Genomic DNA, 16,563 nt, shown 5'->3' with positions numbered 1-16,563 from the left:
CAGAGACATGATAATAACATGAATGTAAGGTAAACCATATCAGTCTAGGCTGAAGACAGAACTAGAGTTGAAAAATTAACTTGCTTTGCGCTTCCCAATGGCTAATGCAAAAATGGAAATGCAGTAAGTGACCTAGTTCTTTACTGTTTATTCAAAGAGCATGCATGCTCATTGCACATGTCTTTATGTTTCATGAATATGTTCTTTAGTCAAGTCAACCCTATAAATACAAATGGAGCATATATGTGTTAATGTTGGGCTAGGACATGATGGAGGATATGACGAAAATGAAGACAAGGAAAATTCAACTGTGTGTGTGTGTGTGTGTGTGTGTGTGCATGCACGCGCGCCATGGCCCAGGGCATGGGGAATCGTATTGGAGTGTTAACTAAGGATGAGGAGAAGGCAATATCTTAGTTACTGTTTTTTTTTTTTCTGTAACAGAATATCTATATACTTATATATAGGAAGGAGCTTTGTTTAGCTCTTGGCTCCAGAGGCTGGGTGGTTGCATCAGTTGTGGGACTTGTGTGGCTCTGGAACATGGTGGAAGTCAGAAAGGCAAGTTTGGAAAAGAAATAAGCAGGAGGGTCCAGTTCACTTTGAAGATGATGATGGTCTGCAGCTCCAGGGTTGTGGTGAGGTTACAGGAGGTATTGACCCACTTGGGGTACTTAACACAGTGTCTCATCAGTAGTCTCTGCTGTGCTGTCGGTATTTACTTGGTGGTGTTTATTTTCACAAGGTCGCAGATATAAAGAACAGAATCCAACTAGGATAACTCTAAACTTCAATCTAAGCTAAAGCAGACACGAGCTGGTTTGTGTGATAGACTCATTCTTTGTTATTTTTAAATATAGGGGAAAGTAAGAGCACTTGGTCAAGGCCTGAAAATAGACCTTAAAAGCAAGTAAAAGCATCAGGACCCTGGAAGAAAGCAAACACATGTGCTTTCTGATGCTGAGGCGAAGGCCGGGAAGCAGGGGTGCTGTCACTCAGCTGTTTTTCTCTCTGTGAAACTCACAGGTGCATTTCCATGGCCGCCTAGAGAAGCTGATCAGACTCCGGAACCCATGGGGCGAAGTGGAGTGGTCGGGAGCCTGGAGCGATGAGTAGGTTCCTCCCTCCCCACTCCTTCCTTATCTCCCTCTGGGGAAAGGTGTCCGGGAGACATGCACCGTGGGACGGATTGTAGTCAGCTCGGAGGCACTCGTGATTCAGAAATCACATGGTCTGCCCAGAAACAAGGGTCAGTGAATCCAGGCTAGGAAAAACAGCAGGAAAACCATGGAGCAGTGCTTCTCTGGCATTTCAGAGAATTCCCCTCACGGTCAAAGGGCTTACCTGTTTTCTTCTCACTGCATTGTGGTGACTCAAAGCCTGACTCACAGTCTGACTCTACTCAAAAACACTGGTCACTTTTTGTTTTTGTAAAGATTCATTTATTTGAAAGTCAGAGTTATGGTGGGGAGGTGGGGGATATAGGGGACAGATTTTTCATCTCTGGTTCACTTCCCAAATGGCCATATGGTTGGGAACTGAAGCCAGGAGTCAGGAACTTCTTCCAGGTCTCCCATGTGGGTGCAAGGGCCCAAGGACTTGGGCTGTCTTCTGCTGCTCTCCCAGGCTGGATTGGAAGTGGAGCAGCTGTAACTAAACAGGCTTTAGGTCATGGAGAACATGCATCCTGTGGGCCAGGGATTGGGTCCCATATGAGAAAACTTCTCATCCCACTGCCCAAGGTTGAGCAAAACCCAAAAAACTCAGTTATGCCAACTGCCCTAAAAAAGTGACCAGAGTGAGTGAGTCCAAGTGTTGCCCGTTGTCACCAGTAGCTGTTTTCCAAGCTGTCATATGTTTGCCTGCCCTGATTCCACCCAGTCTCTGACAGGCTGGGAAGGCTTGGTGGTAGAAGGTGGTTGCCATGCGTACTGGGGGCTGCTGAGTCTACAGACAAAGCTTGGGCCATTCTATGCTGACTGTTGGAGTAGGAGGGCACATGCCTAAGTCCATCCCAGAATCTAGCTAGGTTTTATTTTTCTCTTTAAGTGCTAACGAATCAAGGGGGAGATTAGGTTGGAGCTAATGGATTGCTCCTGGTACCTCCAGACTTTGTTTCCAACGGGCACACTGGTCAAATTCATGTTTCAGGGAATGAAAGAGGCCCTGGGAGTTCTTCTGTGGGTCCCCTGGACTGTTAGAGGTCACTTGCAAGAGACAGACTGGACCTGGGGGTGCCCCAGCTTTTACCTGGGGACTAAAGGGCTTTAGATTTTTCTTGAAGATATTCATGGAAGGTCTTGATACTGTGCAATCAGTTAGACATTGCATACATATTTTAGGAAAACCTCCCTTTGTAAAGGTCAGGGAGTTGGCATTTGAGCAAAGTGTGTGGATATTGCTAGGGAAAGGCCACCAGTGGGAGGCCTCACAGGGTGTCACCACTTCAGGGAAGCAGCCAGAAACCCTGGGCCTGAGGGGCAGTTCTTGCAGCCCTAGGGACATGGGCCGGGTCCTCCTCCCAAGAGCTGGCCAGGTCTCTAGCTGGGTAACCAGGGTAACCAAAACGCCAACTCCCTCATTGTTGGTGGTGTGTGCTTTTGCTGTGTTGGGAGCTCTTCCTGCTCCTCTCCTGGTTCTTCCCTGCCCTCCTCCCCTGACCATTCTTGGCTGGGAACCTTCAGTAGGAACATGAAACTTACAGTAAAAGAGAGAGAGAGAGAGAGAGAGAGAGAGAGAGAGAAAGAGAGAGAGAGAAAGAGAGAAAGAGAGCTGGGCTGTAGTGTTCCTATGCCACATGTTCCAGCTCCCCTGCTGGAGCCCTGGCCCATGTCACTGTCCAGGCTGGGCACTGTCCGGCTCTCTCCGGCCGGCCTCTCCCCTGCCTGTGTTTTGTGGGTGTTCCATTTCTGGTCCTCCCTGGGAAGTTCAGCTGGAGTGGAAAGGTGGGAACCCGCAGGCACTGTCACCTCTGCTTCCTTTCTTTCTTTGCAGTGCACCTGAGTGGAATGACATCGACCCCAGGCAGAAGGAAGAGCTCGACAAGAAAGCAGAGGATGGGGAGTTCTGGTGAGGGGTTGTCCTCCAGCTGCGCCTCAGCAGTGGGTCTGCCCCAGCTCTGATGTAGGCGCAGCAGCCCGTCTCCAGCAGGGCAAGACTGGAGCTGTCAAGAAAGGCAGTGCGGTTCCGAGCCAAGGGGCCTTTCACTCTTCTTACCCTTCTTGCACATGGTCTGATTGCACCCCTGAGGTGGCCTATGTGAAGTGTGCAACTCTTGATGTCTGGGCTCTCCTTGTGGCTTAGCTGTCAGCCTGTGGGCTGCAGCCTCTGTGGTCCTCCTAATACTCCCAGATCCCTCTCTGGGTCTCTAAGGGAAGGGTTGGTCTATGTCACAGCAGGATAACCACCCTCACTGTGGGCTAAGGAAGACCCCAAGGCCATCTCTTGACCACACTTAGGCATAGAAGCCACATCTCTGCTGGACCTCACTGAGATGCAAATGGAAAAGAGTCTCTTGTGGGTTTGACCTTGACCCAACTGAGGGGCAGTGGCTATGCTCAGATCATTTCCTTCTAAGTGAGGTGTCAGTCTTTGCCTGGCCTGTAAAACAGGTGAGGGGGCTTTTTAAGAAGGGCAATGCCAATCACAGCAAAGAGTTCAATGGCAGTCAGTCCATGTGCCCGAGGAGGTCCCTTGGCCAGCCATGGTCTCTGAGGCCATTCTCGGGGGATCTTGACTGTGCCCAACATGTGGCCTTGATGACTTTTCCAGCTCAGCTCTCTTGACTGACAGCCCTCTGGCTCTTCTGTCTCTACTCCACTACCCCACCAGGATGTCATTTTCGGACTTCCTGAGACAGTTCTCTCGCTTGGAGATCTGCAACCTGTCCCCAGACTCCCTGAGCAGCGAGGAAGTGCACAAATGGAACCTGGTCCTGTTCAATGGCCGCTGGATGCGGGGCTCTACCGCCGGGGGCTGCCAGAACTACCCAGGTGAGGCCTAGGGGCTGGCCTGGGCCCGCTTCCATTCCTCCTCCCTGCCTGAGCGGCATACCTGAGAGTGGGACATGCCTTTGCAGCTTGTTCCTAGCTTCTGCACGCCATCTGGAGGCCCCACTGCTCCCTAGGGTGGGTGTGGGGTGGGGGCTGGGGAAGCAAGAGTGGGTTGCAGGGCTGCTGGTCCACATCCTGATGTCAGCCGCTGTTCAAATCCACCTTGTTTCACTCAGCTGGCCTTGACCCCTGATGTCTTCCTGTCCACCTGTTCTCAGCTCCTCCTACAAGGTTCTCTATTCCTTTCTTGCTTCCCCATTCCCACCTGTCCACTGGGCTCTGGGACGGTGTGGCTGATGGCATGCTGAAGGAGTGTGGACTGCACCCAGCACCGTGGAGGCTCCACTCCACATCTGCGCGTGAACTGGGGGTGCAGGGTGAGACTTGTGGCTCACTGCATGTGGCCCCTGCCTGCTTTCAAGGGTGCCATTGGGCTCAATCCCTGCCGGGAACAGTCTGGTGCACCTGTTACTTGTGCACTAACTGGGGCTCCTCATCTTACTAATGAGGAAAGAATCCCAGATTCTCAGAAATGCACTAATACATGTGTGTAGACTCCTCCTAGGCTGAACTCACGCCTGATGAAGAAACTGACAAAACCAGCTCACCTGGCTAAGGCGCAGTGAAGGAAGGCAGGCCCCTCTCTCCGCACCCAGTCCTGTGCTCCAGCTGGCCGGTTTGCTGCTGATCTTTGTTGATTGATGTTGATTGACGTAGTCCCTCAGCACAGGGGCGAGGCCAGCCATGTGATCAGTGGAGCTCGTGGTCGAGTTGTGCTCACTGCTGTGGAAGCTGCCTTAACCCAATGTCCCACATGGGAGTGGTGTTTGACACAGCAGTTAATGCACTGTTTGGGGTGCCCGCATCCCAGATGGGAGTGCTCAGGTTTGAGACCTGGATTCTGTCCTGAATTCCAGCTTTCTGTTAAGGTGCATCCTGGAAGGCAGCAGATAATGGCCCAAGTCTTTGGGTCCCTACTACCTATGGGAGACGTGGATGGAGTTTCTAGATTATGGCTTTGGCTTGGCCCCGCCCCGGCTGTTGTGGATATTTGAGGGAGTGAAATAGTGGGTAGAAGATCTCTGTCTCTGTCTCTTTTAAATGAAAATGAAAATAAACACAAATTAAAAACAATGAAGTCGCAGGTGGTTACAATTGTGCTCTTGGCAGTCTCTCCTGCTGTGTTCTCCGTCCCTCCACAGCTCCCCTTTCTGGCCAGTGGCTGGCTGGCATCCTGTACCTGGGGCTCAGTGTAACAGCTGTGGGGCCCAGGGTCAGCAACTTTGTCTTGATGTCCTCATTCCCTGATAGCACCAGCATCTGTGGGGTGTGCCTTTCCTGGACTGCATTCTCTTGATCCTCAAAATGGGGTAGTAACTTCTGCCTTCCAAGCAGTTGTGATGAGCCGGGATGAGCTGGCAAGCATCTGTTCTACTATGCAGCATGATACAAATGGAGTTGTTTTTCTTTTCTTTTTTTTTCAATGGCCCATTCTCTATCTCCAGTACTATTAACGAGTGAACAAAAAAGTATAGGGATTGCTGTAATGTTACATTGGGGAGAAGTTAAAATCTGCTCACCATGAGCAAGCTCTTAGAAAAAGGCTTAACAAATCTCCTGGATTGTTCTGGGAGCTCAGAACACCATGGGCACCCAGGCTCAGGACCATTCGTGTGGCTACTCTGTCAGCAAGAAATGGATTGGCCCAATCCTTGAAAATGATGTGAAGATGGAAAGCTATATAGTCTTCTCTGTCTCCTCTGGGATCTGTAGATATTTGGTTTTAAAATCTATGCACTTGCACCTTTTAAAAAAAGAAACCCTGGGAAGTGGAGACTGCCTTGTTGGTGCTCACAGGGAATCCATACTGAGAGGATGTTAGAACAGGCCTGCCTGCTCCTGTTTCCTCTCATCCTCTCTGCCCAGAGACCCTCTCCTATGATGCTCAACCCTGTCGCAGAACCACAGTGTGCCCTGATACAAACATTTGGGGTCTCTGCATCCTGGCATGGTCATTATGTTGAAATGGAGTCTTTTAAACTACCTGTGGGTGGGGTGCCAGCAGCAAGTCCTGATGGCCAGGTGTGATTCCTCATGCATCATTACCTGGCTTGCTGGGTGTCGGGGGCATGTCTTATGGGTGGGCTGTGGCACGATCGCCATTCATGAGACCGCCCCCCCACCCAGGCTCATGGGTGGAGGATTGGATGCTAACACTGCTTTAGGTTGTGACCTGGAGCTAAGACTCTTGCAGAAGAAGCACCCAGACTAATCAGGTGGCCACAGCCTGGCAGTTCCATCATTGCACATTGGAACCCTGTTCTGGTCTGTCTCAGGGATACACATTTTACCCAAAATGTCTCCCTTCCTTCAAGAGGTGGGTTTGTATTTACATACCTGAGCTGAACACAAGGAGATATAAATGGTCCCCAGTGGGAGTTGGAGGTTACTTCTCAGTGTAACCCTGGGCAGGCATGGGATGGTGGGCTCTTGGGCATTCCCGGTGGAACATATGCTGGCTCTTGGTAGGTTACATGTCCAAATGCAATCCTTTGTGAATGCAAAGGATGTGTCTGGTGCCCAGAAGTGGGCGTTGGATGGAGGAGGCCACATCTCCCCCTGGTGGAGGGTACTTCCTCTGCCCGCTTAACCTGAGTTGAACTTCCATTGAGATGACACAGGTTCTCCCCTTTCATTTTCTTCTCCCCCATCTCCAACCCCCATGGGGAGTGGCACCACTTCTGGTGACTTCCAGCCACTTATTGGACCAATCCCCAGTTCAAGATCCATTTGGACGAAGCGGATGAGGAGCAGGAGGGCAGCGGCGAGCCCTGCTGCACAGTGCTGTTGGGCCTGATGCAGAAGAACCGCCGGCGGAAGAGGAGAATGGGGCAGGACATGCTCAGCATTGGCTACGCCATCTACCAGGTACTGCTTGAAGTCTTTGGTGTGAATATGTGAGATAGTTGATTGAGCAAATTGTCCCTGCTGGCCTGAGTGTTTCTAGCCAAGCGTTCCGCGTGATCCTCCCAAAACCTCCCAAACAATTAGAGATTCATGCCTATGTCTGAAGTCTGTAGTTAACACTGATATGTCTGATTCATTAACCCTGGCCTGTCATCAGGGGTAGTGTAAATGTGCATACTTATTAGACTCTCTTCCACCTGTAGTCTTCCCCAGAGACAGTAACCAAGAACTTGGGGAGGTAACACACTTCAGGGGTCACATGATGGCCAGGAGTGTCACTGAATGGGAGAAAGGAGGCTGGATTTGGGAGCCAAAGACAACCCTGGCTTCTGACATGCATGGGAAAACACAGGGTGCAGTCTGGGGCTGCAGGAGCCAGATGGTCACTTTGGGTTCTGGCATCTCTAGATGGGGGAGCACAGCTGGCTCTGATCTATAACTGCAAACCTGGCTCAGGAATCAGTTTGCTCCAATAACCAGCTCTCTATGGATCCAACAGCATCACAGATGTGTCCAAGAAAGACCTGCAGACTTTGGCAAAGTCTGGCCAGAAACAAATTGGAACCTCTTTTTTTTTAAATTATTCTATTTTGGTGATCTTTACATAGTTGATTAGGGCATAAAGGGTCAAGGACTACAGGAAAGTTTCCGCATTAGTATTATTATTAGTTTTTCTTTCTGTATCCGGGGTAAGGGAAGAGATAAAGGGAAAAGCCCCACCCAGCCTCCCACCCATCACAGGTCCCGGATGTGGGGCATGCTCCGAGGGGCCTGTTCATGCAGTTTTGATAGTTTAACAGTTCTGAATTGCTGCCAATCTCACCATTACAAGCGTGATGAAATCTCTTCAGAATCCACTGGCTGACAGTCTCTTCATGATTGGGGTTCTGAAATCAGCAGTTCAGTTGGAGGGTTCCCCAGAGAAACTTTGTCTGAGGTGATCCCAGACCTGATTCTTTTGTGTGTGCTTGCCAGTACAGGGTTTGGCACAGTCTGTCACCCCAATTAACTTATGCGCATGCTGGTTATTGCAACTGCTGGATCTGTTCTGTTTCCAGCCCTGTCTTCCAATGGGTGTTGCAGTCCAGCCCAATCCTGCCACTTCATACTGGGTGCTCTCACAAACCAGTGGGAGCTGCAGCCTAGTTGGGGTGACTCCCCATAACCCCCACCAGGCCTGCCCCCTACCCTGATTCCCATGCTTGCCAGTATGTACCACAGACTTGTTCAGTCTGTCCCATATCCCATTTCGCTCTCGTACATATCAGTGGGCATTGAAACCTAGTGCAACCTAACCTGCTCTATTATCCAGCCCATATACATATTGGCGGGTGCTGTTCTGTCTAGCCACCCTTGCCCCAATCCTGGTTTTCATTCTCTCCAGTGGGAGTGGTAAACCAAAGGGAGGCACCCACCCCACTATTTCCCTCCTAGGCCACTCCCACTTCTGGATTGTGCACTCTCCAGGTGGTTCTGGAGTTTAACTTGACAGAATTAGCCCCCAGTGCCAGCCTCTGCCAGCTGATGCTGCAGCAAAGCCCAACCAACCCTCACCCACACTAATTTATGCTTGCATCAGTCAGAACAATCAGCCCACCGTGGCTCTTCCCTTATCTAGCTCATATGATGCCCATAGGTGTTGTAGCTCTGCCTGGTCTAGTCTGCTCCAATCCCAGCTCACATTCTCCAGTGGGAGTGGCTGTCCACATTCCCTCTACTGGCTTTGCCCCCTCCCCAAGGTCTAACTTGGAACCTACTTTTTTCTTACTGCTCACTGGCAAAGAGTCTGTATAACAAATTTCAGAGGGAATTGTGGTGGATTTTTTTTTTAACAATTTCTTATAGCTTTGTTAAAAATGAATTCCTTGGAGGGAAATGCAATTCTAATCAAGAGGACCAAGAGCTAGCTAGAGGACTGGTAGCTTAAGACAAATTAATGCTGGCAAAATAAGTATTTGCAAAAGAAACCAGTGAGGAAATGTGTGTCAAGCTCATCCCTCCCTCTGCAATCTCTTCCTTTATTTTATTCTGAAAGGTAGGACTTGTGTGTGTGTGTGTGTATGTGTGTGTATGTGTGTGTTTTATGTTGGAAGGATGGGAGTTAGAAAAGAATAGCTACTTGATGGCAGGTTATTTAATGCAAGTGAAGAAGCTCTAATTCTGCTGCAGTTCAACTCTCTCATCTCCACCTAGATTGTAAATAGAAAAAAAGCAGACCCTTTGCTTCCTGGGACTGTGGAGTGCCTGAGAAGACTTCTTTGTAAATGCATGTCAATGTAGTGAGCTTCCGTGAGCACCTGCTATGTGCCAGTTGTGGCATTGGAAACTGGGGACACTGCCTGGGGTTGCCCATGACCGAGTGCAGGAAGGCAGGTCTACTCTGATGACAAGGACCACCGTGGGTGCGCATGGGTGTCCCCCGGAGAGGGACAGCTTCAGGGAGGAGGAGACTTTCGTTCAGGGCTTGGCAAGGTTAACTGGATTTCAAAGGTGTGGCTGGAGAGCTTTCTGGGCCGAGGGGGCATCATGTGCTTCTTCTTCTTTTTTTTTTTTAAATATGGAACGCTTCACGATTTTGTGTGTCATCCTGGTGCAGGGGCCATGCTAATCTTCTCTGTATCGTTCCAGTTTTAGTATATTTGCTGCCGAAGCGAGCACACATCATGTGCTTCTAAGGGATGATTTTTTTTCGAGTGGAGAATTGGTGGACTTCTCACACACTGTGGCCACCATGCTCCTCTTAGCAACCAAATGAGCCAAGTGTTTGTTCAAAGAGGCTGAAAGAGCTTTGTGTGACGTGGTGTTGGTTTTCACAAATAATATATAAAGCATGTCAGTTTCTTGAGCCTTAAATTATAGCTGTTTATAAAATACTGCAGTGGAGTGATCCATGGCTTGTCATTTTAAGGCTGGGGGCAAATAATTTAGGGCATCACTTCTGTGAGCAGAAGCAGTTCTAAAGTTGGGTTGAGGAGTGTGTGATGCTGTAGGGGTAGCTGGGATAGTAGGGAGAAGGTGTATGTGATTGTAGGGGTCTCTGAGCTTGCAGGGAGTGACTGGGGTTGTAGGCAGGAGTGTGCAGGGGTAAAGGGGTAGTGTATTCCTAGCCCTACAAGCTCCGTTCTCTGGCTCTAACGATCTGACATCATAGTCTGGCTTGAATTTAGAAACCTGTCACCCACTGAGAAACAGGACCCCACTAAATCTAAAGGGTCCTGCTTTTGCAGCAGTTCCTGCCCTTGACAGCAGGCCCCGGCCACGCAGCCCTGCTCTCTGCATTTGGTACCCTGAATTTAACAGGGGTTCGTCCCCTGTGTGTCCCTTAGGGGGCAGTGGCTGAGGCCTGCTCTCCTGCCACACTGCCCTGCTTGACTCCACTCCTGCCCTGTGGCTGTTGCTGGGTCAGATGCAGAGTATGTGACAATGGAGGTGAAGGTGGTGGTGGTAGCTGTGGCTGAGCTGTTAATGGAAAGAAGACAGAGTTAGTTAGGAACCCCCAAGACTACTACTCCTGAAGAGCCTGGGATTCTGGTAGACAATACCACTGGAAAATGAGAATGCCAGCACAGATTCCTCTCATCTACAGATGGCCTTGCTATTCAGCAATGACTTTGCACTTTCAGAAGTGCCGACTCATTTCTCTTTACTGTAAACTTCCACTTCAGGGGCCCAGGATGGCACAGTTTCTCTGAATGATGATGATGTGGTGGTGGTGGTGGTGGCAGGGTACAAAGGCCCAGGGGAGGACCTGGAGGCTCTGAGTGACCTGCTCTTTCCTTCTGCCCTGCAGGTTCCCAAGGAGGTATGTGAGCCCTGGCAGGCGTCCTTCCTATGGTGAGAAAGAGCTTGGTTGCGCTCAGACATCCACCGGGACCCACTTCCTGTGATGGTCCATGTGCACCTGTAAGACCCAGTGAGCTGACAACCCCTGTGAGTTGGTAAAGACAGCTCAAGCCCCACAGGTCCAGTCCCCATGGAAGAGAACAGTGGGGACCTTGATCCCATGCACCCTGTTCACCTCCTTTGAACAAGATGATTACAGCACACTTGAAGTTCCTTTTGAGCTGGCCACCGGAAATACATGTCCTGATCTCTAATAAGAAAATGAAGCATCAGCTTTTTTCTTTTTGGCTTCTGACTTTTCCTGTTCCTTCTCAGTAACTTACATTTGGATTCGGAAATCATGTCATCCTTCTCATGTTCCCATCTGGGTCTTCCTGCTACCAGGCCTGCCTTGGCCCACCTCTGTCATCTATCCTAGCTGGTTAAAGGTGGGAGCCCTAGGCAATACTCCTGGGAGGTGACAGTCATGGTCCATTGTGAGAGTGCACCTTAGGGCTGCCAGTACAAAGTCAGCTCTGTCATCTTCCCAGCAGCAATCAAGGGAGCATTAAAAAATCTCAATATCCAGAACAGTTCCATGAGAATTTATAGGAGAGGGGGACCCAGGCATCACAGGTTGCCAGAACACCGGATGACTTGGGACTCCCCCAAGTGGAATCCAATTACATTTATTAGGCAGAGGTGCCTTACCTCTGCAGCCTCACTGGTACTGCAGATTTTGAGTTTGGCTGGCTATGTAACACATACTGATAAGTCAAAGCTATAGGCCTCATCCTAACAGCTGCAGACTACTGGTCTACCATGTGCTTGACTCACAAATGCATGTTACTTAGCATGGAGAAAGGGAATTTGGATGACTTAAAGCAAATTCCTTTTCAAACAAACCCTGGAGAATGCCTGTTGTAGAAAAACTATGCATGGTATTTAAAATGTTTTACACCAAAATAAATGTTAATTGCATTTTCCATGAGCGTTTTCAAGTGGCTAAAGGTACCCAAGTTCAGTGCAGTTGGCAGTGGTTCCATCAGAAAGGCCCCACTTATAGCAATGCTGAACATGCACACTACGGCCCCTCCTGCGATAGTGCTCTCTATGTTACCATGGTTACTGTGCTGTGCCAATGCCAGAGGGTCTGAGGGTCAAAGGTTGTCTGACTTGAAGGTGCCTCAGAATCTGCTGCAGGGAAGATTGCTGGGCCCTGCTCCCCGCAGTTTCTGAGTCTGTAGGCCTGGTAATCTGCCTTGCTGACACATCTTTTCTCCACCCCCTCACCTGCAGTCCTCTGTGCTCTTGCTGATCCTGGGCTGGCTGGCCAGGGACCTTTAGCCATCTGCCTGTTTGGTGTCCCTGGAGGTACAGAAGGGACGTCAGCTCTGCAGGAGCTCTGGGCAGGATAGTGGGGGCATCTGGCCCCGTTTTGTCCACTGCTTAACAGACCAGTTGATCCAAGGAGGATAAGGTGACCATGAGTGGACTCTGTCCACTCCTGAGTGGGCATTGCAGTTTCAGTTGGAAGTCACAGCCCCTGCTGCTTGTCAGTACTGGCCCTGGCCCTGTTGTGATGAGGCCTGGGCACTGAGAGGCAGACTATGGGAGGCCTCAGTGCAGTTGTAGCTATGTTGGCACCTGTTTCCGAAGCCCTCCTCAGTCACTAATTAGCCTGGGTCATGCACCACCAGCCTCCTCCTCCCCCTCAGCCCGCAGGTGGGTCAGGGGAGCATTGTCCATTCCCCTCTCCCAGGAGGGCCTGGAGGGGCCCCACACTGGGCCTGGCTGCAGCTGCCTCCTGGCTGCTTGGGCTTAAGGACCAGGATTTAAGCTCTTGTCTACAGCCTCAGCCTCAGCCCTGAGCTGGAAGGTCAATGCTACTCCCCTAGGGATGCCACAGAGCAAGTCTGTGGGGAAGCTTTCTATTTTGTTTCTCTATTTTTGTGTATAATTTGATGATACAATTCCATAGGCTCTGGGATTTCCCTCACCCCTCTATGGGGAAGCTTAATACAGATCAGACATTGCTATTCAAGATCTTCTTCATTTTCTTTTAATACATTTAATTTACTTGAAAGAGAGAGAGGGAAATCTTCCATCTGCTGGTTTACTCCCCAAATACCTGCAACAGTCAGGCCAATGCCAGGAGTCTAGAAGTCACTCTGTGTCTCCCATATGGGTGACAGGGACTTGAGTATTTGAGCCATTGCCTGCTGCTTGCCAGGATTCTCCTTAGCAGGAAGCTGGATCGTAAATGGAGTAGCTGGGATCTGAACCAGGCAGTTGGTAATGGGCTGGGGACATCCCAGGTAATGGTTTAGCCCCAGGTAAAACAACATGGGCCCCCTAACCTTTCCAGAGAGGGCCTCCACCACCCATGGGGGTGGAGGTGAGGGTCTGGTCAAGCTCATACAGTCAAGATCAGGGTCTCAAAGAGGGCCTGGCACCAGAAGTTACTCAAAATGCATTTGGTGATTGACACAGCGGCTGCAGGCCAGACTTCAAGCCTCCTTCATCTTAGCGTGGTATTAAAGCCAACAGCCGTTATATCAACGCAATAAACTCCAGCTCTCTGGATGGCATCTTCCAGGATTTAGGGAGAGACTGACTCAGCCTATTGCTTTGTGCAGCTGCAGAGTCACACAGATGTGCATCTGGGCCGAGATTTCTTCCTGGGCCACCAGCCCTCTGCCCGCTCTGGCACCTACGTTAACCTGCGAGAAGTGTGCTGCCGGACCCGACTGCCTCCCGGCGAATACCTGGTGGTGCCATCCACTTTTGAGCCCTTCAAGGATGGAGAGTTCTGCTTGAGGGTATTCTCAGAGAAGAAGACCAAGGCCCTGTGCGTGGACTTGGCCTCTGCAGGGGGGTTGGGGGGGTTTTGTCTGGGCATGGGGCAGGCCCAGGGAAAGGGGTCCTATTGCTGGGTTAGGGAGGTGGGCACCCTGGCTGCTGGCTGGTGTTTTCAGAAGCTTTTAATAATACTGCAGGCTCCCAGTATCCCTCATTGGTGTCTCCTCCTGTCTGTCATCTAACTGACAGGACACTAGGGGAAGGTGGAGAGAAAGGTGGCAGCCTGGCTGGAGGGTTTGGGGCCATCCAGGGGCCACATGAGGCCCAGAGAGCTGGGTTAGGAGGGTGGGACCACCTCCCCCTTCTTACACATGCACAAACCCCTACATATACAACACACATTAGACACACATGCACACACCACGTACATGCACAGCCTATATGTACATACCATAGCACAAATTACCTCCTCACAGATACAGTAAATAGATGGACATCCTGTATGTATATAACATATGTATTGCATACTCTACAACATACCACATACATACATGCACTAAACACCACATATCCTGCATATTCAAACCACACATGATGCCACACATATCACATACAACTCACATCACAACTGCATATCATACACAGTATTCACATGCCACATACACACAAGACATATTATTCCTATACTCAAACCAGACACAATGACATTCTTTACACACAGTATTTCTCATTACACCCCCACACTATCTACATATTATACACATACCACACATATCTGTAACATACCCATACACTGTGCAACAGCTATGCACACACCACACACACTATAAGGCGTATTCTCCTTCGTAGCATATGTACAATATACCCCATCATGCATTGTGGGGTCCCCATGTTTTTGGGCTCCCTATCCATGGATTCAAGCAACCAAAGATTGAAAATATTCAGAAAAGAAAAAAAATTTTACAGAGGCTCAACTGACTTTTTCTTGTCATTATTCCCCAAACAATATAATGTAGCTGCTATTTACATAGCATTTATGTTGTATAATTAGGAATTAGAAGTAATCTGGAGATGATTTAAAGTACACAAGAGGCTTGTGTAGGTTCTCTGTACATACTACGCTGCTTTATACAAGGGATTTGAGTGTCCGTGCCCCTTGGTACATGCAGCAAGGTGTCCTGCAAGCAATCCCCTGAGGAAAGCAAGGGAAAACTGTACCTACTTCCATCCCCCATGCACTACACACCACTCACATATCACACACCGCACACACTACACACTCTGCATAAAACTCTAATGCTGCACACAATACTATACACCATTTACATACCATAAATCACACACTTACACTAAACACACTGCACACAGCTCACATATAGCATGCATAATACTATGCAGCAAACATGTATCCCTATACTCCCATATACACATTCCTATATACTGCCACATACAACACACACATGCACACATCACCACATATGATACCACACACATCACACAGTAACACATGTGTACCACACATCACATACTATGTACACACATGTGTGCATGTACTGCAGCCTCTTTGGAGGCCATTTCAATAGCAATGTTGAAATAGGTTTGCAGAGGACTAAAGAGTGGCCTAGAGGAGTGGTCCACTAGGGTAGAATTTTCTAGAATCCATGATGAGCCCACTTGGAAGCTTGGGGCAGGGGTTGGGGAGGTGAAAGAGAAGGATCCTCGTTAAAGATTCAGGTTCTACAGTGTTTGGTAGAAGCTGAAGGTCCTGGGTGGGGAGTGAGAAAATTTCCCTAGAGGACTGCGGTCATTATTTGTACTTTATTTCTTTTTTTATTTTATTTTATTTTTTTATTTTTTTTTTAAAATTTATTTTATTCTTATTACAAAGTCAGATATACTGAGAGGAGGAGAGATAGAGAGGAAGTGGAGCTGGCGAGATTAGAACCAGCGGCCATATGGGATCAAGACAAGGACCTTAGCCACTAGGCCACGCTGCCGAGCCCTGTACTTTATTTCTTATCTGGCTTCTTCCTCTGTATTTCAGAGAAATTGGAGATGTTGTGGCTGGAAACCCACATGAGGTATGTAATCTTTTGGTATGGTGAATTCTTTTTTTTAAAGGTTTATTTATTCAAAAGTCAATTAATGAGAAAGGGAGAGTCAGAGAGAAGGAGAATATCTATCTATCTATCTATCTATCTATCTATCTATCTATCTATCTATCTAATCTTCTGGTTCTTTCCCCTGAATGGCTGCAATCTCCAGGACTGGGCAGGCTGAAGCCAGGAGGGGCCTGGAACCCCATCCGAGTCTTCCATGTGGGTGGCTGTTTTCTGCTGCTTGCCCAGATTGTTAGCAGGGAAAGATCTGTCTAATGTCAGTGCTTTGTATTGTTTTCTGAAAGCAATTCAGGGTTGAAATTAGAAATCTAGGAGTGCTGGGGCTCAATACTCTCCAGCTCTTGTGGAGAACCTCAGAGACCCAACATGGAGCCCCTGTTGGACCCCAAGCCCCAGGGAACCAGAGCCTGGGATGAATCTCTTACTCACTGCCACAGGTCCCTGCTGGGTCCAAATTTTGCATAGGGCAGGTGTGCAGGAGACATAAGTGGATGGAGGGATGAATGAATGAATGAACTGCAAATCTTTGTCTTTCTCTCTCTCTTCCATCTTAACCTTGCAACTTCCTTGTAGCCACATTCCAGCGAGCTGGATGGGAAAGATGATGGATTCCAGAGCCTGTTGGAGGAGCTTGCGGGGAAGGTGAGGGCAGGCGCCCACTTGGGAATGCTCTGGTCATTTCATCTTTCATTCTCTGGGACCCTAGAGCAATGAGGGTCTCAGGACTTTCCCCCACCCCTAGCCCCAACCCCTGTGTTTGCTCCCTTCTTCATCCTGTGCTAAGATCCAGGGTACTGCAG

General features: G+C 49.2%; 1 protein-coding gene and 1 non-coding gene across 3 annotated transcripts in view; one reads left to right on the top strand and one right to left on the bottom strand.

The window, feature by feature from the left end:
* CAPN8 (calpain 8) overlaps positions 1–16,563 on the top strand; it is a 56,102-nt gene that overhangs the window by 28,086 nt on the left and 11,453 nt on the right. The window contains exons 7-13 of one of the 2 annotated variants that reach the window (XM_058669215.1): positions 1,027–1,112; positions 2,995–3,069; positions 3,832–3,992; positions 6,808–6,992; positions 13,481–13,692; positions 15,688–15,724; positions 16,337–16,405. In XM_058669215.1, the coding sequence (XP_058525198.1) occupies positions 1,027–1,112; positions 2,995–3,069; positions 3,832–3,992; positions 6,808–6,992; positions 13,481–13,692; positions 15,688–15,724; positions 16,337–16,405 (825 nt within the window). Of the gene's footprint in view, positions 1–1,026; positions 1,113–2,994; positions 3,070–3,831; positions 3,993–4,606; positions 6,993–13,480; positions 13,693–15,687; positions 15,725–16,336; positions 16,406–16,563 lie in introns of those variants that run through there. The other variant, XM_058669216.1, reaches the window with a different exon arrangement.
* LOC118759140 (U6 spliceosomal RNA) lies at positions 9,571–9,677 on the bottom strand. The gene has a single exon (XR_004995994.2). It is a non-coding gene; the product is annotated as a U6 spliceosomal RNA (small nuclear RNA).

This window comes from Ochotona princeps, chromosome 10 (genome assembly GCF_030435755.1).
Source record: "Ochotona princeps isolate mOchPri1 chromosome 10, mOchPri1.hap1, whole genome shotgun sequence".
In the NCBI taxonomy this organism is placed as follows: Eukaryota; Metazoa; Chordata; class Mammalia; order Lagomorpha; family Ochotonidae; genus Ochotona; species Ochotona princeps.
This window is presented reverse-complemented; position numbering and strand designations above follow the sequence as displayed.